This window comes from Piliocolobus tephrosceles, chromosome 16 (assembly GCF_002776525.5).
Source record: "Piliocolobus tephrosceles isolate RC106 chromosome 16, ASM277652v3, whole genome shotgun sequence".
NCBI lineage: Eukaryota > Metazoa > Chordata > Mammalia > Primates > Cercopithecidae > Piliocolobus > Piliocolobus tephrosceles.
In genome coordinates this window covers 26,422,228-26,447,757 of record NC_045449.1, presented here as the reverse complement: position 1 = coordinate 26,447,757, position 25,530 = coordinate 26,422,228, and the positions used below count along the sequence as shown (strand labels likewise).

The window sequence follows — 25,530 nt, the reverse complement described above, 5'->3', positions numbered from 1 at the left end:
CCTGACCTCGTGATCCGCCCGTCTCGGCCTCCCAAAGTGCTGGGATTACAGGCTTGAGCCACCGCGCCCGGCCTGTTTTGTTTTGAGATGGAGTCTCGCTCTGTCACCCAGGCTGAAGTGCAGTGGCATAATCTCGGCTCACTGCAACCTCTGCCTCCTGAGTGTTTGTTTTTTTGTCTCAAACAAACAAACAAACAAAAAACAACGAAAAACCTATGGGTTGATAGATGTAGCATGATACCGTTTGTGTAAAATTTAAAAGCATTCAAGACATCATTATAATAAAGTTCAAAATCATGTTTGGGAATGATAACAAAGTCAAGATAATTCCTGCCTCTGGAGAGGGAGAAGAGTAGAATCAGAGATGGGTACATAGGTGGCTTCATTTTTATACTGTTTTATTTCTAAAAAAGATTTGAAGCAAATGTAGTGCAATGTAGGTTTTGATGTAGCTGTATTGTAGCTGCATGGGGTGTTTTATAAGCTTCATGGAATAATTTTTAAGTGAAGCATGTAATTATAAGCTTGTTAATTATTTTGTTTAAGTTTTATAGCTAAATGAATTTTAAGTGAATTCTAGACATTTATTGTAAATTATACTTACGTGATAGCACATTATTTTTGATTTTATATTCTTGAGTTTTGTTTTATGACTAAATTTCCAGTATCTAAAAGGTTTTAGATTTTCTAGCTTCTAATTTTTTTGTATGTTTTTCTTTCGTAGTATGAAATTAATCTTTTGGAGCTGATCCAGAGAAGAAGAACAGTAAGTAGAGGATTTTCTAGAAATTGGAAAAAAATACAGAACTAAGCAGTATGACTGACGGTATAGTTAGGACTTGTGTTTGGGAGACAGTGTTGATAAAACTGTGTGGTGACATGCCTGTAATGGATATTTGTAATTATTTGTTTGCTTCATCAGTACCATTCAGTGGTCAAGTAGGAATGCTGTTTTGGACAAATGTGATTAAGCTGAGGCTTTGTTTTTTATGTCCCCCTTTAGCGCATTGGATATTCATTTAAGAAGGATGAGATTGAGAATTCTATTGTACACCGGGTACAAGGTGTTTTCCAGCGTGCCTCAGCAAAATGGAAAGTAAGTGATCAGGCCATCCTTAATTTTATGAGATGTGAAGATAAGTATTATACATATTGTATTAGGAACTCAATTGCAGTTTTCTATTTTTATCTTGGGTATCTTTATACTTACTCTAATGATGGTATCATTGCTCAAAACATTTTTTGAGCCACTTAGCAAACCAGTAAGAAAAATGATCTTATTACCTTATAGTTATTCTGTGAGAACAGTGCTGAAAATACTGTATTTGATACATTACTAAGGATTGGAAATTTGGCAGATATTTGTATATATCTGTGAGTACACTGAAGACTTAGAGCCTGAAGATAAATGGTTATGTAGGGGCAATACCTCAGAAACTTGATTTTTTTTACTTTTCTTTTTTTTTTTTTTGAGATAAGGTCTCACTGTGTTGCCCAGGCTACGGTGGAGTGATCTCAGTTCACTGCAACCTCTGCCTCCCAGGCTCAAACGATTCTCCCACCTCAGCCTCCCCAGTAGCTGGGATCACAGGCACATACCACCGTGCCTGGCTAATTTTTGTATTTTTGGTAGACACAGGGTTTCGTCATGTTGCTCAGGCTGGTTTCGAACTCCTGGGCTCAAGTGATCTGCCCACCTCAGCCTCCCAAAGTGCTGGGATTACAGGACTCTTTGGGATTGGATATATTATATGAGAAGTATTTTGGATTCTTGGGAATGACAAATTTTATATTGCTACCCCAGATTGAGATCCTTTAAGAACTGCATTAAACAAATTGGATAGATAACAAAGTTTTTTTGGGGCATTGTGAGTGGGAGTTCGGGGAAAGATTGAGTTATCATAGTTAAGAGATCTGAGGCCTTTGTGAGGGAAAGCCAGATAGGATGAGAGGTGATTGGATTTTCTGAAATCTGCTTTTTTTTTTTTTGGGATGGAATCTTACTCTGTCACCCAGGCTAGAGTGCAGTGGTGTGATCTTGGCTCACTACAACCTCTGCCTCCCAGGTTGAAGTAATTCTCCTGCCTCAGCCTCCCCAGTACCTGGGACTACAGGCACAAGCCACCATGCCTGGCTAATTTTTGTATTTTTAGTAGTCAGGGTTTCGCCATCTTATCCAGGCTGGTCTCGAACTCCTTACCTCAGGTGATCCACCTGCCTCAGCCTCCAAAAGTGCTAGGATTACAGGCCTGAGCCATTGTGCCTGGCTTTTTTTTTTTTTTTTTTTTTTGAGGTAGAGTCTTGCTCTGTCACCCAGGCTGGAGTGCAGTGGCACAATCTCGGCAGCTCACTGTAACCTTCACCTCCTAGGTTCAAGTGATTCTTCTGCCTCAGCCTCCCTAGTAGCTGGGATTACAGGCACATACCACCATACTTGGCTAATTTTTTTTTTTTTTTTGAGGTGGAGCCTCCCTCTGTTGCCCAGGCTGGAGTGCAGTGGCATGATCTCGGCCTCCCGGGTTCGAGCGATTCTCGTGTCTCAGCTTCCCGAATAGCTGGGATTACAGGGGTCTGCACCACACCCGGCTAATTTTTTTGTATTTTTCGTGGAGACAGGGTTTCACCATATTGGCTAGGCTGGTTTTGAACTCCCGACCTCAAGTGATCCACCTGCCTTGGCCTCCTAATAATCTTTGTAATTTTGTTGAGGTGGGGTTTCACCATGTTGGCCAGGCTGGTTTCGATCTCCTGACCTCAAGTGATCCTCCCACTTTGGCCTCACAAAGTGTTGGGATTACAGACATGAGCCACCGCACCCAACCTGAAATCTGCTTGTTTTTAGCACAGCTAATTAATGCGAAGATGTATTATATGTAAAGGTCAAATTTGCGCAGCTTACTACATTGCTTTTCTTGTAGGATGATGTTCAACTTTGGCTCTCCTATGTGGTTTTTTGTAAGAAGTGGGTGAGTAAAGCCATGCATGTCTTGCTTCCTCTGGCCATATTTTTGTTAATCTGCCCTTTAAGCTTCATGTCAGAGGTTTTTCCTGAAGTGTAGGGTTAATACATGAAAAAAGAACCCAAGGAGGCGGAACATCAATATAACATTGGATATCTAAATGACTCTTAATAGTTTCCAGGTCAGTTGAAAAGAATATAATTTTTACGTGTATTTGTTCAATACAGCTGATGTTTAAAAAAAAGATATTTAAAGTGTTTAGTGGTTTAATTGAGGTAGAAAATTATGAGGGTCTGTGTTTGTTTATATGTCCCTAGCAATAGCATGTCATGCTTCATTGGATTTTACAGTTGGTAAAGTTAGGGTGCACATTACTTAGCGAGTAAGAGCAATGATTTATCTGTGCAGGAAGTAGAAATATTTTCCTTTTTTACAGGCTACTAAAACTCAACTTAGCAAGGTATTCTCTGCCATGTTGGCGATTCATTCCAACAAGCCAGGTATGGTGAAATCTTTGTCAATTTTTCTGCATTTTATTTAGACTCAAGCCATTTTGGATTTTATTTCACTTGATGAATCTAAGAGATTATTTTGAGGACTTGAGCTTAGGCAGTTGGTCTCAGCAGTTTTTGTTACTGACATAGCTGCCTCATAGTTCACCCCTGCCTACTATAAACTAGTTACTGTCCTAGGTGTTGTATCTGCAGGCAAGAAGGACTGTATTTCTTTTTTTTTTTGAGACGGAGTCTCGCTCTGTCACCCAGGCAGGAGGGCAGTGGTGCAATCTCGGCTCACTGCAACCTCCGCCTCCCGGGTTCAAGCAGTTCTCCTGCCTCAGCCTCCTGAGTAGCTGAGATTACAGGCATCTGCCACCACGCCCAGCTAATTTTTGTATTTTTAGCAGAGATGGGGTTTCACCATGGTGGTCAGGCTGGTCTTGAACCCCTGACCTTGTGATCCACCCAGCTCGGCCTCCCAAAGTGCTGGGATTACAGGCGTGAGCCACCATGCCCATCCAGACTGTATTTCTTTTTAGGTGATGGCAAAATAAACTTTTGAGTCCTTTGAGGGACATTTTATTTGGAGGCAGTCAAATCTGAGGAATTTTAGAAGCTTAAAGGGGAAAATATCAATATAAATTTTAGAAGAATGCTGGTACAGAGTAGACTCATGTTTTGTAAAAGAAATATTTCTCTTGTGAATAATGTATAAATGGTCTAGTTGATAGTGGAGAGGCCTCAGTACCTATTCTCAGGGTGTTAGGCTTAATCAGACATCTTATACCACGCAAGACTCAAATAGATGACATTTGCTACCAGTTTACTCAGAAATATAGCAGGATAGCCTTAGGTATGTTTCTTCTGCAGAATGCTCTTAGCAGAATGCAGGTAGCCTCTGATTCCTAAGGTGACTGTTCAGGTATGAGGAGATGAGATCATATCAGTGGGTAGGGGATCCACTCTGGCTTAGAAGCCCCATGGATGGGCTGGCTTCTACAGATCCTAGAAGGGTCATGCTCAATTTTAAGAGTCACATGTTCAAGAAAGCTCAAAGGAATTTCTTGCCACCATTGCTGACCCTCCTATTCCAAGTGTGGCTACCAGCCAGGCGTCATTTTTAACAAAAGCAATCTTGCTTGTTAAGATAGCTGACCTTTGTTAAGTTTCTAGGGAAATAGCTAGAATGTTAACTCAGGGTTAATTTCCCATATAGAAGGATAAAGGATTTTAAAGAAAATTACGAATTAGAATTTATTTTGTTTTTTATTTTTTCGAGACAGAGTCTTGCCTCTGTTGCCCAGGCTTCAGTGCAGTGGCACTATCTCGGCTCTCTGAAACCTCTGTCTCCTGGGTTCAAGTAATTCTCATGCCTCAGCCTCCTAAGTAGTTGGGATTACAGATGTGCACCACCACGCCCGGCTAATTTTTGTATTTTAGTACAGATGGGGTTTTGCCATGTTGGCTAGGCTGGTCTCGAACTCCTGACCTCAAACAATCTGCTCACCTCAGCCTCCCAAAGTGCTGGGATTACAGGAGTAAGCCATTGTTCCTGGCCCTAGAATTTCTCTGGATATTGAAAAAAGAGCAAAAAATAATTCTTCATTGTAAGATAAGCAGTTTTTTCTGGCCTTTTTTTTTTTGAGATGGAGTCTTTCTCTGTCGCCCAGGCTGGGGTGCAGTGGTGCGACCTCAGCTCACTGCAGCGTCCACCTCCCAGGTTAAAGTGACTCTTCTGCCTCAGCCTCCCTAATAGCTGGGACTGCAGGAGGGTGCCACCACATCCGGCTAATTTTTTGTATTTTTTAGTAGAAACGAGGATTCATCATGTTGGCCAGGCTGGTCTCAAACTCCTGACCTCAAGTGATCTGCCTGCCTCGGCCTCCCAAAGTGCTGGGATTACAGGTGTGAACCACTGTGCCTGGCCTTTTTCTGGCATTTTACTACCTTTAAAATTTGTATGTGGGCCAGGCACGGTGGCTCATGTCTATAATCCCAGCACTTTGGGAAGCCGAGGCAGGCAGATCATTTGAGATCAGGAGTTTGAGACCAGCCCGGGCAACATGGTGAAAACCTGTCTCTACAAAAACTACAAAATTCAGTGGGCGTGATGGCGTCTGTCCGTGGTCCCAGCTACTTGAGGGGCTAAGGTGGGATCCTGGGAGGTAGAGACTGCAGTGAGCTGTGTTTGTGCCACTGTAGCCTGAGCAACAGAGGGAGACCCTGTCTCAAAACAAAAAAAAATTGTATGTGACTTACAATAATGTCCTTTGATCTGATGAAATATAGTAACAGACACTTAGGTACTCCTCCTCTAAATTAACATTTGTTATCATTTACTTATTTGCTTCAGAGTAGTGTTTCTAATTTTAGATAATGTAACCAAGCTTTGCAGTTAGAAACAGTCTGTGGGAACTGCATCCCCTTTTGTTAAGGGTTTTTTAAAAAAATTGTTTGAGTAGGCTGGGCGCGGTGGCTCATGCCTGTAATCCCAGCACTTTGGGAGGTCAAGTGGGGCGGATCACAAGGTCAGGAGATCGAGACCATCCTGGCGAACATGGTGAAACCCTGTATCTACTAAAAATACAAAAAAGAATTGGCCGGGCATGGTGGTGGGCGCCTGTAGTCCCAGCTACTCAGGAGGCTGAGGCAGGAGAATGGCATGAACCTGGGAAGTGAAGCTTGTAGTGAGTCAAGATCGCACCACTGCACTCCAGTTGGGTGACAGAGTGAGACTCCATCTCAAAAAAAAGAAAAATGTGTGAGTATTAAAATTGGATCATTTGGTTCTTTTCTTGTCTGACTTGATTAATTTATTGAAATGAAATCTGATGTTTTTTCACTTACAGCTTTGTGGATTATGGCAGCCAAATGGGAAATGGAAGATCGATTGTCTTCAGAAAGCGCAAGGCAACTCTTTCTTCGGGCACTGCGCTTTCATCCAGAGTGCGCAAAACTTTATAAAGAAGTAAGTGTGTGTGCACATAGGATGAGATGGTGATGTCTCAGTTTGGTCCTCTGGAGACATATATTGTTTTTTTTTAACTGGATTCAAGCAATTCTTATACCTCAGCCTCCTGAGTAGCTGAGATTACAGGTGCCTGCTACCATACCTGGCTATTTTTTGTATTTTTAGTAGTGATGGGGTTTTGCCTTGTTGGCCAGGCTGGTCATACATATATATATATATATATATATATTTTTTTTTTTTTTGAGACAGAGTCTCGCTCTGTCACCCAAGCTGGAGTGCAGTGGCACAGTCTTGGCTCACTGCAAGCTCTGCCTCCCAGGTTCACGCCATTCTCCTGCCTCAGCCTCCCGAGTAGCTGGGACTACAGGTGCCCGCCACTACGCCCAGCTGATTTTTTGTATTTTTTAGTAAAGATGGGGTTTCACCGTGTTTGCCAGGATGGTCTTGATCTCCTCACCTCATGATCTGCCCGCCTTGGCCTCCCAAAGTGCTGGGATTACAGGCGTGAGCCACTGTTCCTGGCCCGTGTATTCTTTTTTTTTTTTGAGACAGAGTCTCACTGTGTCGCCGGGCTGGAGTGCAGTGGCCGGATCTCAGCTCACTGCAAGCTCCGCCTCCTGGGTTTACGCCATTCTCCTGCCTCAGACTCCCGAGTAGCTGGGACTACAGGTGTCCGCTACCTCGCCCGGCTAGTTTTTTGTATTTTTTAGTAGAGACGGGGTTTCACAGTGTTAGCCAGGATGGTCTCGATCACCTGACCTCGTGATCCGCCCGTCTCGGCCTCCCAAAGTGCTGGGATTACAGGCTTGAGCCACCGCGCCCGGCCGTGTATTCTTTATTAAATAAAAAAGGCTTCAATTTATGGAGGCTAGGAGTAAGTGTGGAGGTGTGAGTAAGGAAAAACCTCTTTTTTTTTTTCTGGAGACGGAGTTTCGCTCTGTTGCCCTGGCTGGAGTGCAGTGGCCCAGTCTTGGCTTATTGCAACCTCTACCTCCTGGGTTCAAGCGATTCTCCTGCCTCAGCCTCCCAAGTAGCTGGGATCACAGAGGCCCCTCATCACGTCCGGCTAATTTTTGTATTTTTAGTAGAGATGGGGTTTTGCCCTGTTGGGCAGGCTAGTCTCGAACTACCGACCTCAGGTGATCCACCCGCCTCAGCCTCCCAAAGTGGTGGGATTACAGGCGTGAGCCACCATGCCCGGCCAGGGAAAAACATCTTTTTATTTTTTGGCCAGTGGTAGGTGTTGACACTGCAGCTTCTAAGTTAGTTGAGAGGTTAGAACCCCCACCTCCTTCCTGTGGTTGGAAGGAATAGGGAACTAGACTCTAAAATTTTTTTAGTTGGGAGCAAGATTTAGCCTCTTTATACTTTTGTTTTTATTTTTCTTCTTTTTCCCCTTGTTCCCTTGGTTCTCCAAAGAAGCCCTCTTCTGGCTTCTTTGCCTTGTCTTCCTCTTTTCTCCACGTTCTTTCTGTCTCCTTTTCTTGAGATAGATACCTGGCACTACTTCCTTTCTCTCTTCGGGGTCTTACTCCCTTATGGACGGTGCCCTAGAACATTTGAGGGCCAAGCTTTAGATGAAAATCCCAAATAATAGAAAGGATGTATTGGAAGCTGCACTGTTTGAGTCTTTTGTCAGGATAAAAGAGAAACTGCTATTTAATTATTATTATTTTTTTTGAGATGGAGTCTCACTCTGTCACTCAGGCAGGAGTTCAATGGTGTGTTCTTGGCTCACTGCAGCCTCCGCCTCCGGGGTTCAAACTATTCTGCTTCAGCCCCTGAAGTAGCTGGGATTATAGGTGTGCGCCACCATGCCCCACTAATTTTTGTATTTTTAGTAGAGATGGGGTTTCACAATGTTAGGCAGGCTGGTCTCAAACTCCTGACCTCAAGTGATCCGCCCACCTCGGCCTCCCAAAGTGTCGGGATTACAGGCATGCCCAGCCTGCAATTTAATTCTTAAATGAAAATTAAGGCTGGATGTGGTGGCTCATGCCTTTAATCCCAGCACTTTGGGAGGCTGAGGCAGGAGGATCACTTGAGGTCAGTTGTTTGAGGGCAGGCAGCAACATAGCAAGACCCTGTCTCTCCAAAAAATAAAAACAAAAAAATTATCTGAGTGTGATGGCACGTGCCTCTAATCCTAGCTACTCAGGAGGCTGAGGCAAGGGGATCACTTGAGCGCAGGAATTTGTGGCCGAAATGAACTGTGATCACCAGTTTACTCCAGCCTGGGTGACAGAGCAAGACCCTGTCTCAAAAAAATTTAAAAAGGCGTCTCCAAAGATTTTCAGTTTATTTCCCTTCTGTAGTACTTTAGGATGGAGCTGATGCATGCGGAAAAACTGAGGAAAGAGAAGGAAGAATTTGAAAAAGCCAGTATGGATGTGGTAAGGTTCTAATTGTTTTATTCTCACTTGCTAACAATGTATAGCATTTTGAGCCTACTTAGGAGTAAGAGAAAATATTTGGAATATATGTATATATTTTTTGAGATGGAGTCTCGCTCTGTCGCCCAGGCTGGAGTGCAGTGGCCGGATCGCAGCTCACCACAAGCTCCGCCTCCCGGGTTTATGCCATTCTCCTGTCTCAGCCTCCCGAGTAGCTGGGACTACAGGCGCCCGCCACCACGCCCAGCTAGTTTTTTTGTATTTTTTTTTAGTAGAGACGGGGTTTCACCGTGTTAGCCAGGATGGTCTCGATCTCCTGACCTCGTGATCCACCCGTCTGGGCCTCCCAAAGTTCTGGAATTACAGGCTTGAGCCACCGCGGCCGGCCTATATTTTTCTTTTCTTTTCTTTTTTTTTTTTTTTTTTGAGATGGAGTCTTCTTCTGCCACACAGGCTGGAGTGCAGTGGCACCACCTCGGCTCACTGCAAGCTCTGCCTCCCGGTTCAAGCTTTAATGTTTAATGTTGTTACGTTTTGAAACTTCCAGATGAGTTAGTGTTAATTATAAGTGAACTTAGGAAAGTGAAGCTTTATGCTATAAAAATAGATATTTGGACTAATTTTTTTTTTTTTTTTTTTTGAGACGGAGTCTCGCTCTGTCGCCCAGGCTGGAGTGCAGTGGCCAGATCTTGGCTCACTGCAAGCTCCGCCTCCCGGGTTAACGCCATTCTCCTGCCTCAGCCTCCCCAGCAGCTGGGACTACAGGCGCCCGCCACCTCGCCCGGCTAGTTTTTTAGTATTTTTTAGTAGAGACGGGGTTTCACTGGGTTAGCCAGGATGGTCTCGATCTCCTGACCTCGTGATCCGCCTGTCTCAGCCTCCCAAAGTGCTGGGATTACAGGCTTGAGCCACCGCGCCCGGCCGATATTTGGACTAATTAATGTGGTCTTCAAAATTGTTACTTACAGAATAGCCAAATGCTATTCTTTAACACTGTATGATCTCATAAAGTGATACATTAATGGATTCAAGGAGCTTGAGAAAGGTTGTGAAATGTGTGGTTTCCTGGCCTTCTTTCTTTCCCTTTTTATATAATTTTTTCATGTGACAGAATAATTAAAAGATTTAGAATGTTAGAGCTGAGAAGAAACTTTGCTATTGTCTGTTATTGTGGTTTCCAGCTTAGAACTTTTTTCTCAGATGGAGTCTTGCTCTTGTTGCCCAGGGTGGAGTGCTGTGGCACGATCTTGGCTCACTGCAACCTCCGCCTCCCGGGTTCAAGTGATTCTCTTGCCGTAGCCTCCTGAGTAGCTGGGATTACAGTCGCCCGCCACCACGCCTGGCTAATTTTTGTATTCTTAGTAGAGATGGGGTTTCACCATGTTGGCCAGGCTGGTCTTGAACTCCTGACCTCAAGTGATCCACCCACCTCAGCTTCCTAAAGTGCTGGGATTATAGGCGCAAGCCACTGCGCCAGGCCAGGACTTTTTTATTCAAATAAAATGTTACATAGAAGCGCAAATAAGACATGTAAAATCTGACCTGTTTTGGTCCAAGTGGAGAGTGAGGCCTTAAGCTGTGTGATCTTGCCACCACTCTTGGAGCCTGAGAGAACACAGTTGGAAGATCAGTGATCTTGTTCAAGCTGCACACTTTACAAGTGAGGGAACTGGCCTGGAGAGAGAGACATGATTTGCCAGTGGTCATATGGCACAGGTAGTCTAGGATTGTTAATTTCCATCCTAGTGCTTTTCCTCCTTGTACTACCTGTTAAGTTATGTTTGATATAATACTCTTTAGGAGCATCCTGATTATTCTGAAGAAATCCTTAAGGGCGAGTTGGCACGGATCATCTACAAAAATTCTGTAAGCATAATTAAAGGTAGGTATCTTTTGAACATTATTTTTGGTAGGAAAGTGAAACATTCTTTTCCTAATGAAGATCTTTACCTAGTTTTTAAATTTTCCAGTAGAATGTATATAAAACTCTGTAGGAATAGTGTCCTGTTTCTTTCAGAAAATACTTATTTTTCCTAGGCTATAATTGAACATTTCAGTAACTTATTTACTTATTTTTTGAGATGGAGTCTCGATCTGTTGCCCAGGCTGGAGTGCAGTGGGGCAATCTTGGCTCACCACAGCCTCTGCCTCCTGGGTTCAAGTGATTCTCCTGCCTCAGCCTCCCAAGTAGCTGGGACTATAGGCGCACACCACCCTGCCTGGCTAAGTTTTGTATTTTTAGTAGAGACGTGGTTTCCCTATGTTGGCCAGGCTGGTCTCGTACTCCTGACCTCGTGATCTGTCCCCCTCGGCCTCTCAAAGTGCTGGGATTACAGGCGTGAGTCACCACGCCCGGCATAAGTCTCTTTTTTAAATTTATATTCTACTCCCATTTTTTTCCCTTAAATTTCAATAGGTTTGGGCCAGGTGCAGTGGCTCATGCCTGTAATCCCAGCACTTTGGGAGGTCGAGGCAGGTGGATCACCTGAGGTCAGGAGTTCGTGACCAGTCTGGCCAACAAGGTGAAACTCCGTTTCTACTAAAAATACAAAAATTAGCTGGGTGTGGTGGTGGGTGCCTATAATCACAGCTACTTAGGAGGCTGAGGCAGGAGAGTCGCTTGAACCTGGGAGGTGGAGGTTGCAGTGACTGAGCTGAGAGAGCAACAGAGCGAGACTTCATCTCACAAAAATAAAAATGTCAGTAGGTTTTTTTTTTTTTTTTTTTGAGACGGAGTCTCGCTCTGTCGCCCAGGCTGGAGTGCAGTGGCCGGATCTCAGCTCACTGCAAGCTCCGCCTCCTGGGTTCACGCCATTCTCCTGCCTCAGCCTCCCGAGTAGCTGGGACTACAGGCGCCCGCTAACACGCCCGGCTAATTTTTTGTATTTTAGTAGAGACGGGGTTTCACCGTGTTAGCCAGGATGGTCTCGATCTCCTGACCTTGTGATCCGCCCGTCTCGGCCTCCCAAAGTGCTGGGATTACAGGCTTGAGCCACCGCGCCCGGCCAGTCAGTAGGTTTTTGGGGAACAGGTTTAGTGGTGGTTTTTGAGATTTTGGTGCACCCATTAGCAAGCAGTGTACACTGTACCCAGTGTGTAGTCATTTATCCTTCCATTTATTTTTTTTTGAGACAGGGTCTCACTCTGTCACCCACGCAGGAGTGCAGTGGTACAATCATGGCTCACTGTAGCCTCGACTTCATGGGCTCAGGCGATTCTCCCACTTCAGCCTCCTGAGTACCTGGGCATGGACCTCTATGCCTGGCTAATTTTTGTGCTTTTAGTAGAGATGAGGTTTCACCATGTTGTCCAGGCTAGTCTTGAACTCCTGAGCTCAAGTGATCTTCCTGCCTTGGCCTCCCAAAGTGATGGCATTACTGGCGTGAGCCATTGCACCCAGCCTCAGTAAGTTCTCCTGGAGCAATTAAATAATGTGGGGAGTTGAAAATTAGTTCTTTTTTTATGAATACTTCAAAGATATTAACAATATATTGAACAATACATCAAAGATATTAACAAAGATATTAACAAACCCTGAGATGAGGGGACTATGGGATGACTTTTGTTCTATTTTGTTTTATTTCTCATTTAAAAAAACAAAAAGGGCCAGGCGCGGTGGCTCAAGCCTGTAATCCCAGCACTTTGGGAGGCCGAGACGGGTGGATCACGAGGTCAGGAGATCGAGACCATCCTGGCTAACATGGTGAAACCCCGTCTCTACTAAAAAATACTAAAAAACTAGCCGGGCGAGGTGGCGGGCATCTGTAGTCCCAGCCACTCCGGAGGCTGAGGCAGGAGAATGGCGTAAACCCGGGAGGCGGAGCTTGCAGTGAGCTGAGATCCGGCCACTGCACTCCAGCCCGGGCGACAGAGCAAGACTCCGTCTCAAAAAAAAACAAAAAAACAAAAAGATTAACTCCAGTAAACGAGGAGAATGCTACCTTTAAAGTAAAGTGACTCTTATTGGCAATAAACTTCTCCTTCCTTGCTTTTTAAATTAGGTGCAGAATTTCACGTGTCACTGCTTTCAGTTGCACAGCTATTTGACTTTGCCAAAGATCTACAAAAAGAGATTTATGATGAGTAAGTAACATTAGTAGAAAGGTGAATATATCTATTTCTGATCTTGAGATTAAGGGTTTGATGTTGGATATTTAGTAGAAGAGAAAGAAGATACCACACTGAATCCCTGAAATAAAAGCTAATATTAGCCGGGTGCAGTGGCTCACACCTGTAATCCCAGCACTTTGGGAGGCTGAAGTGGGTGGATCACTAGAGGTCAGGAGTTCGAGACCAGCCCGAACAACATGGTGAAACCCTGTCACTACTAAAAATACAAAATTAGCTGGGTGTGGTGGTACATGCCTGTAATCCCAGCTACTTGGGAGGCTGAGTCAGGTGAGACTCGCTTGAACCTGGGAGGTGGAGGTTGCAGTGAGCCAAGATCCCACAATTGCACTCCAGCCTGGGCGACAAGAGTGAAATTCCATCTCAAAAAAAAAAAAAAACCCCAAAAAAAAAAAACCTAATATCATACTATGTTAAAAAATTTTTTTCCTGGCCCGGTGCGGTAGCTCACACTTTGGGATCCCAGCACTTTGGGAGACCAAGGCAAGTGCATCACTTCAGCTCAGGCGTTTGAGAGCAGCCTGGGCAACATAGTGAAACCCTGTCTCTACAAAAATAAGCTAGGTATGGTGGTGCATTCTTGTAGTCTTAGCTACTCTGGAGGCTGAGGTGGGAAGATCACCTGAGTTTGGGAGGTTGAGGCTGGAGTGAGCTGTGATCCTGCCACTGCACTCCTGTCTGGGTCACAGAATGAGACCGTGTCTCAGAAAAAAAGTATCTTCCTGATTAAGTTCTTTGATTCACTTATTGGGGGAAATAGTTTATTCAATAAAAAAAAAAATCTAAAGCTTATATAAAATTGTAAATTCTGTTTTCTTGGCATTTATCCATAAAATGAGAGTTATATGTTTATAGTTGAGTGCTGGTAATTCTTTTTATTTCTTTATTATATTTTTATTTATTTACATTTTTAATTATAGAGATGAGGTCTCACTATGTTGCCCAAGTTGGTCTTGAACTCCTGAGCTCAAGTGATCCTCCTGCCTTAGCCTCCCAAAGTGCAAGGATTACAGATGTGAGCCATTACACATGGCTGGTAATTTTATTCTTTAATGTCTGATTATATGGTTTAACAATTATTTGTAAGCTTTGGCAACATGGTGAGACCCTGTTTTTACCAAAAATAACAATAAAATTAGCTGGGTGTGGTGTTGTGTGCCTGTAGTCCCAGCTACTTGCAGGACTGAGGTGGGAGGATCCCCTGAGCCTGTGAGGTTGAGGCTGCTGTGAGCTGTTGTTGCGTCACCGCACCCCAGCCTGGGTGACAGAGTGAGACCATTAAATTTTTTTTTTTTAATTTTTTTTGAGAAGGAGTCTCGCTCTGTCGCCCAGGCTGGAGTGCGGTGGCCGGATCCCGGCTCACTGCAAGCTCCGCCTCCCGGGTTTACGCCATTCTCCTGCCTCAGCCTCCCGAGTAGCTGGGACTACAGGTGCCTGCCACCTCGCCCGGCTAGTTTTTTTTTTTTTTTGTATTTTTTAGTAGAGATGGGGTTTCACTGTGTTAGCCAGGATGGTCTCGATCTCCTGACCTCGTCATCCGCCCGCCTCGGCCTCCCAAAGTGCTGGGATTACAGGCTTGAGCCACCGCGCCTGGCCTCTAAATTTTTTTTTAATGAAAAAAAATTATTTGTAGCCTACCTTGTGGGTACTTGGCGTTCTTTGGTAGCACCTCTTCCTTTGACAGGAGGGGAAATAGAACTTGAATCAGTTTGTTATTTGGGTATCTTCAGGGTTTTGAGAGAGGAATAGGTTGTGGTTTTTCTGTATTATTTAGAAAATGAAAAACCTTGGGCCAGGCACAGTGGCTCACACTTGTAATCTCAGCACTTTTGGAGGCCGAGGTGGGCGGATCACCTGAGATCAAGAGATTGAGACCATCCTGGCCAACATGGTGAAACCTTGTTTGTACTGAAAATACAAAAATTAGCTTGGTGTGGTGGCGTGCACCTGTAATCCTAGCTACTTGGGAGGCTGAGGCAGGAGAATCACTTGAACTTGGGAGGTCAGGGTTGCAGTGAGCTGAGATCATGCCACTGCACTCCATCCTGGTGATGGAGCAAGACTCTGCCTCCAAAAAAAAAAGCTGGGTGCAGTGGCTTATGCCTGTAATCCCAGCATTTGGGAATGCCAAGGTGGGCAGATCACTTGAGGTCAGGAGTTTGAAACCGGTCTGGCCAACATGGTGAAACCCCATCTCTACTAAAAATACAAAAATTAGCTGGGTGTGGTGTCACATGCCTGTAATCCCAGATGCTTGGGAGGCTGAGGCAGGAGAATCACTTGAACCCAGGAGGTGGAGGTTATAGTGAACTGAGATTGTGCCACTGCACTCCAGCTTGGGCAACAAGAGAGAAACTCTGTCTGAAAACACACACACACTGAAAATGAAGAGCTCAGATATAATAAAGTTCTTTAGGTTGGGCACAGGGGCTGTAATCTCAACACTTTGGGATGGACAATTGCTTGAGCCCCCAGGAGTTGGAGACTATCCTGGGCAACATGGCAAAACTCTGTACAATAAAACTACCAAAATTAGCTGGGTATGGTGGCATGCACTTAAAGTACCAGCTACATGGGAGGCTGAGGTGGGAGGATCACCTGAGCCTGGGAGGTGGAGGCTGCAGTGAGCCGTGATGGCACCACTGCACTCCAGCCTGGGTGACAGACCCTATCTCAAAAACAAAAAAAGTTCTTCAGGTCTCTTGGAATCGTGTGTTGTCACAGATAACTGCCGATTTGAGTTTGAGAGCTAACTTGAAAGTTAGCATTTGTGAATGATACCTGAAATATTCTGAAACTCAATAAATGTGGGACAACTCTGGCCAGGTGCGGTGGCTCACACCTGTAATCCCACCCAGCACTTTGGGAGGCTGAGGCAGGAAGATCACTTGAGGTCAAAAGTTCGAGACCAGTCTGGCCAACATGGTGAAAGCTTGTCTCTCACAAAAAAATACAAAAATTAGCCAGATGTGGTGGTGTGCATCTGTAATTCTAGCTCCTTGGGAGGCTGAGACAGGAGAATTGCTTGAATCTGGGAGGTGGGGGTTACAGTGAGCTGAGATCACGCCACTGCACTCCAGCCTTGGTGACAGTGAGATTCTGGCTCAATAAACAACAAAAAAAAAAGGTGGGACAATTCTGATCCATTGACAAAATTTCTACAATGAGTGAAGATATTCTGGAGAGCCTGTTGGGAAATAGTTTTCTTCGTTTGTTTGTTTTTTCTTTTTTCTTTTTTTTTTTTGAGACAGAGTCTTGCTCTTGTCACCCAGGCTGGAGTGCAGTGGCCAGATCTCAGCTCACTGCAAGCTCCGCCTCCCGGGTTTATGCCATTCTCCTGCCTCAGCCTCCCGAGTAGCTGGGACTACAGGCGCCCGCCACCTCGCCCAGCTAGTTTTTTGTATTTTTTAGTAGAGACGGGGTTTCACCGTGTTAGCCAGGATGGTCTCGATCTCCTGACCTGGTGATCCGCCCATCTTGGCCTCCCAAAGTGCTGGGATCACAGGCTTGAGCCACTGTGCCCGGCCTTTTTTTTTTATGAGACAGAGTCTCGCTTTGTCACCCAGGCTGGAGTGATGCGATCTTGGCTCACTGCAACTTCCGCTTCATGGGTTCAAGCAATTCTCCTGTCTTAGCCTCGCTAGTAGCTTGGACTACAGTCACACACCACCATGCCCGGCTTATTTTTATATTTTTAGTGGGGATGTGGTTTCACCATATTGGTCAGGCTGGTCTCGAACTCCTGACCTCAGGTGATCCACCCACTTTGGACTCCCAAAGTTCTGGTCTCCAAAAGGCGTGAGCCACTGGGCCCGGCCTGGGAAATAGTTTTTATGGTACTGCAGTTGTTACAGGGATGTCCCGTGTAGATTTTTTAAGCATAGGTAACTGTTTCTCTGATACTCTGAGTTAGTTTCTTGTTGTGGGATAGATACAGGTAAGTGATATTTTTCAGCCTTCAGACTCTACACGCAGATGATCCTCTCACTTGGGATTATGTGGCAAGGCGAGAATTAGAGATCGAGTCACAGACAGGAGAAGAGCAGCCCGCAACGAAACAAGCCAAAGCAGTGGAGGTCGGCCGGAAGGAGGAGAGATGCTGTGCTGTATATGAAGAGGCAGTGAAGACTCTGCCAACAGGTGAACTTCACCAAACCATGGTGTGATATAGAAGGAATAGTACCCCTGAGTGTGAAACTTAAGCTCCTGTTCCCATTGTGAAAATCAACATTGGGGATCTCTCTAGTATTATTACGATGTGCCTGGCTTTCTGTTTTTTTTGTTTTTGTTTTTTTTGGAGACGGAGTCTCGTTCTGTCACCCAGGCTGGAGTTCAGTGGCTTGATCTTGGCTCACTGCAACCTCTGCCTCCCGGGTTCAAGCAATTCTTCTGCCTCATCCTCCTGAGTAGCTGGGACTACAGGCGCCTGCCACCATGCCCAGTTAATTTTTTTGTATTTTAATAGAGACGGGGTTTCACCGTGTTGTTCAGGCTGGTCTTGACCGCCTGAGCTCAGGTGATCCACTCGCCTCGGCTTCCCAAAGTGCTAGGATTACAGGATTACAGGTGTGAGCCACTGCGTCTGGCTTTTTTTTTTTTTTTTTTGGAGACAAAGTCTCACTCTTGCCCAAGCCAGAGTGCAGTGTCACAATCTGGGCTCACTGCAACCTCTGCCTCCTGGGTTCAAGCGATTTTCCTGCCTCATCCTCCCGAGTAGCTGGGATTACAGGTGTGTGCCACAATGCCCGGCTAATTTTTGTATTTTCAGTACAGATGGAGTTTCACCATGTTGGCCAGGCTAGTGTTGAACTCCTGACCTCAGGTGATTTGCCCGCTTTGGCCTCCTAAAGTGCTGGGATTACACGCGTGAGCCACTGCATTCGGCCGTGCCTGGCTTTCTAACTTGGTCTTTCTCTGATGGTAATGGAGCTTTTATGACCTTCCTCCATAGTAGTGGTATTTACGTTCCTTTATTTTGGGGGAAACTTAGGAAATAATTCCTAAGAATCTTAAATTATTATTCCTTAATTACCTTTTTTTTTTTTTTTTTTTCTGGGAGACAGGATCCTGCTGTGTCACCCAGGCTGGGGTGCAGTGGCACGATTGCAGCTCACTCCCAACCTCTGTCTCCTGGGTTGAAGCAATCCTCCCACCTCAGCCCCCTGAGTAGTTGGGTCTACAGGCACGTACCACCACGCCAGGCCAATTTTAATGTATTTTTTGTAGAGATGAAGTTTCGTCATGTTGCCCAGGCTGGTCTTGAACTGCTGGAATCAAGCGATCTGCATGCCTCGGCCTCCCTAAGTGCTAGGATTACTGACGTCCTTAATTATTTATTTATTTTTTCTTTTTGAGACAGTCTCACTCTGTGACATGATCTCAGGTTACTGTAACCTCTTCCTCCCGGGTTTAAGCAATTCTCCTGCCTCAGCCTCCCGAGTAGCTGGGATTACAGGTGCATGCCACCATGCCCCACTGATTTTTGTATTTTTAGTAGAGATGAGGTTTCACCATGTTGGCCAGGCTGGTCTTGAACTCCTGACCTCAAGTGATCTGCCTGCCTCAGCCTCCCAAAGTGATGGGATTACAGGCGTGAACCACTGTGTCCGGCCCTTAATTATCTTTTGATAGTGATTTAATTTTTATTTTGTAATAATGTAGAATAAAGGCAGAGGGGATATATAACCTAGATAAGGCTTTCAATTTTTATATGTAAGCTGTTACTCAGTTGTTTTCCCCCAATATTTGAGGTGTTTTATTGGTTGTAGTCAAAATAACACTTTTTAAAATCAGGCTAATTTAAACTCTTCTTCAGAAGAGAGTTTTCCCCTCGAAGAAAAGATGTATGATAACTGTTTTTTCCCTTCTCTTTTAATAACTTTGATGTGATGGATGTTGAATTAAGTGATCTGATCAACATAATCTTTGACTTTTCCAGAGGCCATGTGGAAGTGTTACATCACCTTTTGCTTGGAAAGATTTACTAAGAAGTCAAATAGTGGGTTCCTTAGAGGGAAGGTGAGGTTGTTACATGGTTACATGGTTACAGTGGTTGACTAGATAGTGACTGTCTTCTGAAAGAAGAACAGAAGCACAGCTCTTTTGGTGTCTAGCATAGCTTCTGAGAACTTGTATGCTTAGCCACTCTCTCTCTCCTTGTGGGTGACGTGTTATTCTAAAGGTCTGAGTCTGGTTTGCTGCCAGGTTAGGAGGGGCTCTCATGTGACTGGGCTCTGTTCGGTGCAGCTGCCTAGTGCATCTATTCATAAGTGAAAGCACCATGCAGGAGCAAGTCAGCTTTGAATTCTCAGAAATGCGCAAAACTGCTTTTGTTTATGTCAGAGGCCAGAGGCCCCTGCTGGGATCTTTGTAATGAACTGAGAGATTTTTCTGTTTTCAGAGGTTGGAAAGAACCATGACTTCATTCAGGAAGGCACATGAACTGAAGCTTCTGTCAGAATGCCAATACAAGCAGTTGGTAAGGACGTGGAGAAAATATTTTCTGCCAGTTACAAATACCTTATTCCAGTTGTTTTGTGCCACAGTCATATTTTAAATATATATAGTCTTAAGATGAAGGCCATTCGGGAGTTTGGTATGTAAAGTGTGTTTATATGTGTTTGCCAGTATTTGGCATATGCTAAAAATGAAATCTGTACTAGCAAAGGGAGGAATATTATATAATGAAAAACACTTAGAACAAGAGTCATAATTTGGGTTTGTTTTACCACCCATTCCTTTTTTTTGAGACAAGTGTCACTCTCTTTCCCCAGGCTGGAGCACAGTGGCGCGATCTCAGCTCATTACAACCTCTGCCTCTTGGGTTCAAGTGATTTTTCTGCCTCAGCCTCCCAAGTAGCTGGGATCACAGGTGCATGCCACCACACCTGGCTAATTTTTGTATTTTGGTAGAGACGGGGTTTTACCATCTTAGCCAGGCTGGTCTCTAACTCCTGACCTCAAGTGATCCACCTGCCTCGGCCTCCCAAAGTGCTGGGACTACAGGCGTGAGCCATCATGCTTGGCCAAATTTTTGTATTTTTAGTAGAGATGGAGTTTCACTATGTTGGCCAGGCTGGTCTTGAACTCCTGACCTCAAGCGATCTGACTGCCTTAGCCTGCCAAAGTGCTGAGATTACAGGCGTGATCCACCGCTCCTGGCTGTGCCTGGTTTTCTAACTTAGTCTTTCAGGCGTGAGCCACCGTGCCCAGCCTAGATGATTCATTTTCTGTCAGAGGAAAGATATCAAACCGTTTCATCTCTTAGACTGGAGGCTCTATGGGTGGTAGGGAATGTACCTGATTTGCTCACTATTGAATCTAGCATATATAGTGTGCAATAAAAATGCTTGCTGAATATACTAATTATATACTGCCATTTAATGTTTCACAAATTTGTACAATTGGATTGGTTTTAGGTTTTTTTTTTTTCTCTTTTTCAAATAATGTAGATATAAGCATTTTGAACAGGTAAGATTTCCTTTCATTCGTGTATTTTTTGGCCCACATTTGTTAATGTAAAAGTCCCAAATCGAAGCATTGAGCACTTTCATGACTCTTGCTACAAACTGTCAAATTGAATTTCAGAAAAATTGCATTAGTTTATGTTATGTCCAACTCTGAATGAATATACCTGTTTCTTTGACACCCCACAAATACTGATTTTGTATTTAATAATTTAAAAAAAATTTTTTGGAGACAGAGTCTTGCTCTGTCACCCAGCCTGGAGTGTAGGCATGATCTCGGCCCACTGCAACTTCCTCCTCCCAGGTTTAAGTGATTCTCCCACCTCATCCTCCTTAGTAGCTGGGATTACAGGTGTGCGCCAACACACTTGGCTAATTTTTGTATTTTTAGTAGAGACAAGGTTTCACCATATTGGCCAAGCTGGTCTCAAGGTCTTGACCTCAGGTGATCCGCCTGTTTCGGCCTCCGAAAGTGCTGGGGTTACAGGTGTGAGCCACTGAGCCTGGCCTATTTGTTAATTTTCATCCTCTGTTGGGCGAGCATGTGTTCTAGCATAGTGAACTGTTTTGTTTTTATTTATTTATTATTTTTTTGAGATGGAGTTTTGCTCTTGTTGCCTAGGCTGGAGTGCAATGGCACGATCTGGGCTCACCTCAACCTCCGCCTCCTGGGTTCAAGTGATTCTCCTGACTCAGCTTCTCGAGTAGCTGGAATTATAAGCATGCACTACCATGCCTGGCTAATTTTGTATTTTTAGTAGCGACAGGGTTTTTCCATGTTGGTCAGGCTGGTCTCGAACTCCCGACCTTAGGTGATCTGCCTGCCTCAGCCTCCCAAAGTGCTGGGATTACAGGCATGAGCCACCACGCCCGGTCATGAACTGTTTTATGAAAAACTTACTCCAGGTATGGTGGCTCATGCCTGTAATCCCAGCACTTTGGGAGGCCGAGGCAGGCAGATCATCTGAGGTCAGGAGTTCGAGACCAGCCTGGCCAACGTGGTGAAACCCCATCTCTACTAAAATACAAAAAATTAGCTGGGTGTGGCTGCAGGCGCCTGTCATCCCAGCTACTCGGGAGACCGAGGCAGGAGAATTGCTTGAACCTGGGAGGCGGAGGTTGCAGTGAGTGGAGATCATTGCGCCACTGCACTCCAGGCTGGGCTACAGAGCGAAACTCCATCTCCAAAAAAAAAAAAAACACACACCTAACTTACAGTCTAAATTATTTATGTTCTCTGGTTTTTACGTCTCCCCTGTTTTTGGATAACTCTCATGGGTAGGAGCAGTGAAAAGAGGAGAAATTCTAAATTGTTCACTTTGCACCTGTTTAACAGCCATGGAAAATTTGTTTTGATACCTATAAATTATCACATAGCTCTTTTCTTTTGTTTGTTTATTTTTTTTGAGATGGAGTCTTGCTCTGTCGCTGAGGTTGGAGTGCAGTGGCGTGATCTCAGCTTACTGCAATCTCCACCTCCTGGGTTCAAGCTATTCTCCTGCTTCAGCCTCCTGAGTAGCTGGGATTACAGACGCCCACCGCCACAACCAGATAATTTTTGTATTTTTAGTGGAGACGGGGTTCACCACGTTGGCCAGGATGGTCTCGATCTCCTGACCTCGTGATCTGCCTGCCTCGGCCTCCCAAAGTGCTGGGGTTACAGGTATGAGACACCATGCGTGGCCTCTTTTTTATTTTAAATTTTAGTGGAAAGGTTGGTGAAATTCTTGCCTCAAATGAGGTTTTTATTTGTCTCCATTTACATAGATTGTTTGGGTTTCAGTAATTAATTTACCAGTCATCCTTCATCTTGTCTAGATTGTTTCATTGCTGTGTCATAAATTCCTGAGGGAAGCTCTGGAAGTGGCAGTAGCTGGAACTGAATTGTTTAGAGACTCTGGGACAATGTGGCAGCTGAAGCTGCGGGTGCTGATTGAGTCAAAGAGTCCTGACATAGCCATGCTTTTTGAAGAAGCCTTTGTGCATCTGAAACCCCAGGTCAGTGAGCTGGATCTTTTGTAATCATTATATTTAGGAAACCTTTTATAGCCAAAGCTCATTTGGAACATACTTGTCTATTGAGAGCCACTTCTAGAGTGGCGTTTGTTATTAAGTGGTGATGGTTCATAGGTTAAGAGTAGAAGAACTTGCCTCTATTTAATATCCTTTATTTGAAAGTTGACCAAATTATATAAAACTTCCTGTTCTATTTAGGAATAGAATGGTATTTCTTATAAAGTTAGAAATACCAGTAGAATATTAATGTCACTTGCTGAATATAAGCCCAATTTTTTTTTTTTTTTTTGGGATGGAGTCTTGCTCTGTTGCCCAGGCTGGAGTACAGTGGCGTGATCTCAGCTCACTGCAGTCTCCACCTCCTGGGTTCAAGCAATTCTCCTGCCTCAGCTTCCTGAGTAGCTGGGACTACAGGTGCGTGCCATCACACCCGGCTAATATTTTCTATTTTAGTAGAGACAGGATTTCTCCATGTTGGCCAGGCTGGTCTGGAACTCCTAGCCTCAAGTGATCTGCCCGCCTTGGCCTCCCAAAGTGCTGAGATTATAGGCGTGAGCCATGGTGTATGGCCAGATTCACTTTGCAGTGAATTTTTTGTATTAGTAGGAAAAATGTATTCCAGAAGATAAAGTAGGAAAAAATCTACTGCTCACTTAATGTTATTTTCTTTTTCCTTTTTTTTTTTTGAGATGAAGTCTTGTTCTCTTGCCCAGGCTGGAGTGCATTGGTGCAGTCTTGGCTCACTGCAACCTCCACCTCCTAGGTTCAAGCGATTATCCTGCCTCAGCCTCCCAAGTAGCTGGGATTAGAAGCGCGTGCCGCCATGCCCAGCTAATTTTTGTATTTTTAGTAGAGACAGGGTTTTGCCATGTTGGCCAGGCTGATCTTGAACTCATGGCCTCAAGTGAGCCGCCTGCCTCCGTCTTCAAAGTTCTGGGATTACAAACATGCACCACCATGGCTAACCTTTGCTGCTCATTTGTATGTATCTCTGGGACATGAATGAAAATCAGATAGTTCAGCCTAGATTAATTAGTTCTTGTAGGTCCTAGACAGCAGAGACATGACCTGGGTAGCTGTGAATCTAACTGTGTGGGCTGTTAATTGCTTACTTAACTAAAAGATGATTGATGATAACTACATGAAATATTTCCCAATAGAAAGGAACTAAAATTCACAGAAGAGCGTTGCTCTGAGTGACTTGATCAGAAGGCTGACTGTGTTCTGGCATGCCATTTCTGCTGGGCAATGAGAATTCTGTCACAGTGAGAACTGTTTGGGAATGAATCCCTATTTTACATGTCGATTATCTTAGGAGGAACCTGCCTTTTTAACTAGTTTTCAGAGCATAGGACTAAACTGTCATTTTATAGCATTAAAAAAAATTGATACATCATATTTTACATATTTATAGGGTACATGCGATGTTTTGTTATATGCTATTTTCTAACATTTTTTAAACTGGGAGTAGGTTTGTCTGCCACTGTGGATTTCCTGGGCAGAGTGGAGTGAAGGTGCCAAAAGCCAAGAAGACACTGAGGCAGTCTTTAAGGTATAGGCACCGTGTTCCAAGTCTCGTGGTGTGGGGAATGGCAGAAGGTTCCCTGGTTGGCCAGCTCTAGTGTTGCAGGTGCGCCTAAAGCACTATGGAGTGGCCTCAGGTGGTTCTGGGAAAATCTATTTTGATACCTGTAAGTTTTCTCACATAGCTTGTTTCTTTTTTCTTTTAAATTGTAGAAAGCTCTCTTAGCTGTCATAGGTGCCGACTCAGTAACCCTGAAGAATAAGTACCTGGATTGGGCTTATCGAAGTGGTGGCTACAGAAAGGCCAGAGCTGTGTTTAAAAGGTACTCACAGACGTTCATAGTTGTTGCTGGTCTCTCCATCCGATACTCAGCCGCTCATACCCAGATTATTTGTATCACAAATAGCATCTGAGGGAGTAATCCAATACACTTTTTCTTTTTTTTTTCTTTTTTGGATGGAGTCTCGGCTGGGCGTGGTGGCTCACGCCTGTTATCCCAGCACTTTGGGAGGGCGAGGTGGGTGGATCACCTGAGGTCAGGAGTTCAAGACCAGCCTGACCAAAATGGAGAAACCCTGTCTCTACTAAAAATACAAAATTAGCCAGGCATGGTAGTACATGCCTGTAACCCCAGCTACTCGGGAGGCTGAGACAGGAGAATAGTTAAAACCCAAAAGGCGGAGGTTGCGGTGAGCTGAGATTGAGCCATTGCACTCCAACCTGGGCAACAAGAGCGAAACTCCGTCGCCAAACAAACAAACAAACAAAAAAAAGATAGAGTCTTATGTCTCGCTCTATTTCCCAGACTGGAGTGCAGGGGCACAATCTCGGCTCACTGCAATCTCCGCCTCCTGTGTTCAAGTGATTCTCCTGCCTCAGCTGCCTGAGTAGCTGGGATTATAGACGCCTGTCACCACGCCTAGCTAATTTTTAACTTTTAGATTTTAAAGACAATGTTTCACCATGTTGACCAGGCTGGTCTCAAACTCCTGACCTCAGGTGATCTGCCTGCCTCAGCCTCCCAAATCCCAAAGTACAGGGATTACAGGCATGAGGCACTGCACCTGACCCAATACACTGTTTCGTTTTCCTTTTTTGTTTTTTTTTTTGGTTTGTGTTTTTGAGACAGAGTTTCACTCTTGTCACCCAGACTGGAGTACAGTGGCAAGATCTCAGCTCACTGCAATGTCCACTTCCCGTGTTTAAGTGATTCTTCCGCCTTAGCCTCCTGAGTAGCTGGGATTACAGGTGTGCGACACGATGCCCGGCTAAATTTTGTAATTTTTTTTTTTTTTTTTTTTGAGACGGAGTCTCGCTCTGTCACCCAGGCTGGAGTGCAGTGGCCGGACCTCAGCTCACTGCAAGCTCCGCCTCCCGGGTTCACGCCATTCTCCTGCCTCAGCCTCCCGGGTAGCTGGGACTACAGGCGCCGCTACCTCGCCCGGCTAGTTTTTTTGTAGTTTTTAGTAGAGACGGGGTTTCACTGTGTTAGCCAGGATGGTCTCGATCTCCTGACCTCGTGATCCACCCGTCTCGGCCTCCCAAAGTGCTGGGATTACAGGCTTGAGCCACCG

The 25,530-nt window shown here is 44.7% G+C and overlaps 1 protein-coding gene across 2 annotated transcripts in view; it reads left to right on the top strand.

Moving 5' to 3' along the window:
* UTP6 (UTP6 small subunit processome component) overlaps positions 1–25,530 on the top strand; it is a 41,005-nt gene that overhangs the window by 6,679 nt on the left and 8,796 nt on the right. For both annotated transcript variants that reach the window (XM_023182864.1, XM_023182863.1), the window contains exons 3-16: positions 725–766; positions 1,004–1,096; positions 2,919–2,966; positions 3,397–3,460; positions 6,307–6,425; positions 8,744–8,821; positions 10,622–10,703; positions 12,823–12,904; positions 16,905–17,089; positions 18,888–18,967; positions 19,350–19,427; positions 22,234–22,413; positions 23,903–23,983; positions 24,169–24,278. In XM_023182864.1, coding sequence (XP_023038632.1) covers positions 725–766; positions 1,004–1,096; positions 2,919–2,966; positions 3,397–3,460; positions 6,307–6,425; positions 8,744–8,821; positions 10,622–10,703; positions 12,823–12,904; positions 16,905–17,089; positions 18,888–18,967; positions 19,350–19,427; positions 22,234–22,413; positions 23,903–23,983; positions 24,169–24,278 — 1,322 coding nt within the window. The remainder of the gene's footprint in view (positions 1–724; positions 767–1,003; positions 1,097–2,918; positions 2,967–3,396; positions 3,461–6,306; positions 6,426–8,743; positions 8,822–10,621; positions 10,704–12,822; positions 12,905–16,904; positions 17,090–18,887; positions 18,968–19,349; positions 19,428–22,233; positions 22,414–23,902; positions 23,984–24,168; positions 24,279–25,530) is intronic.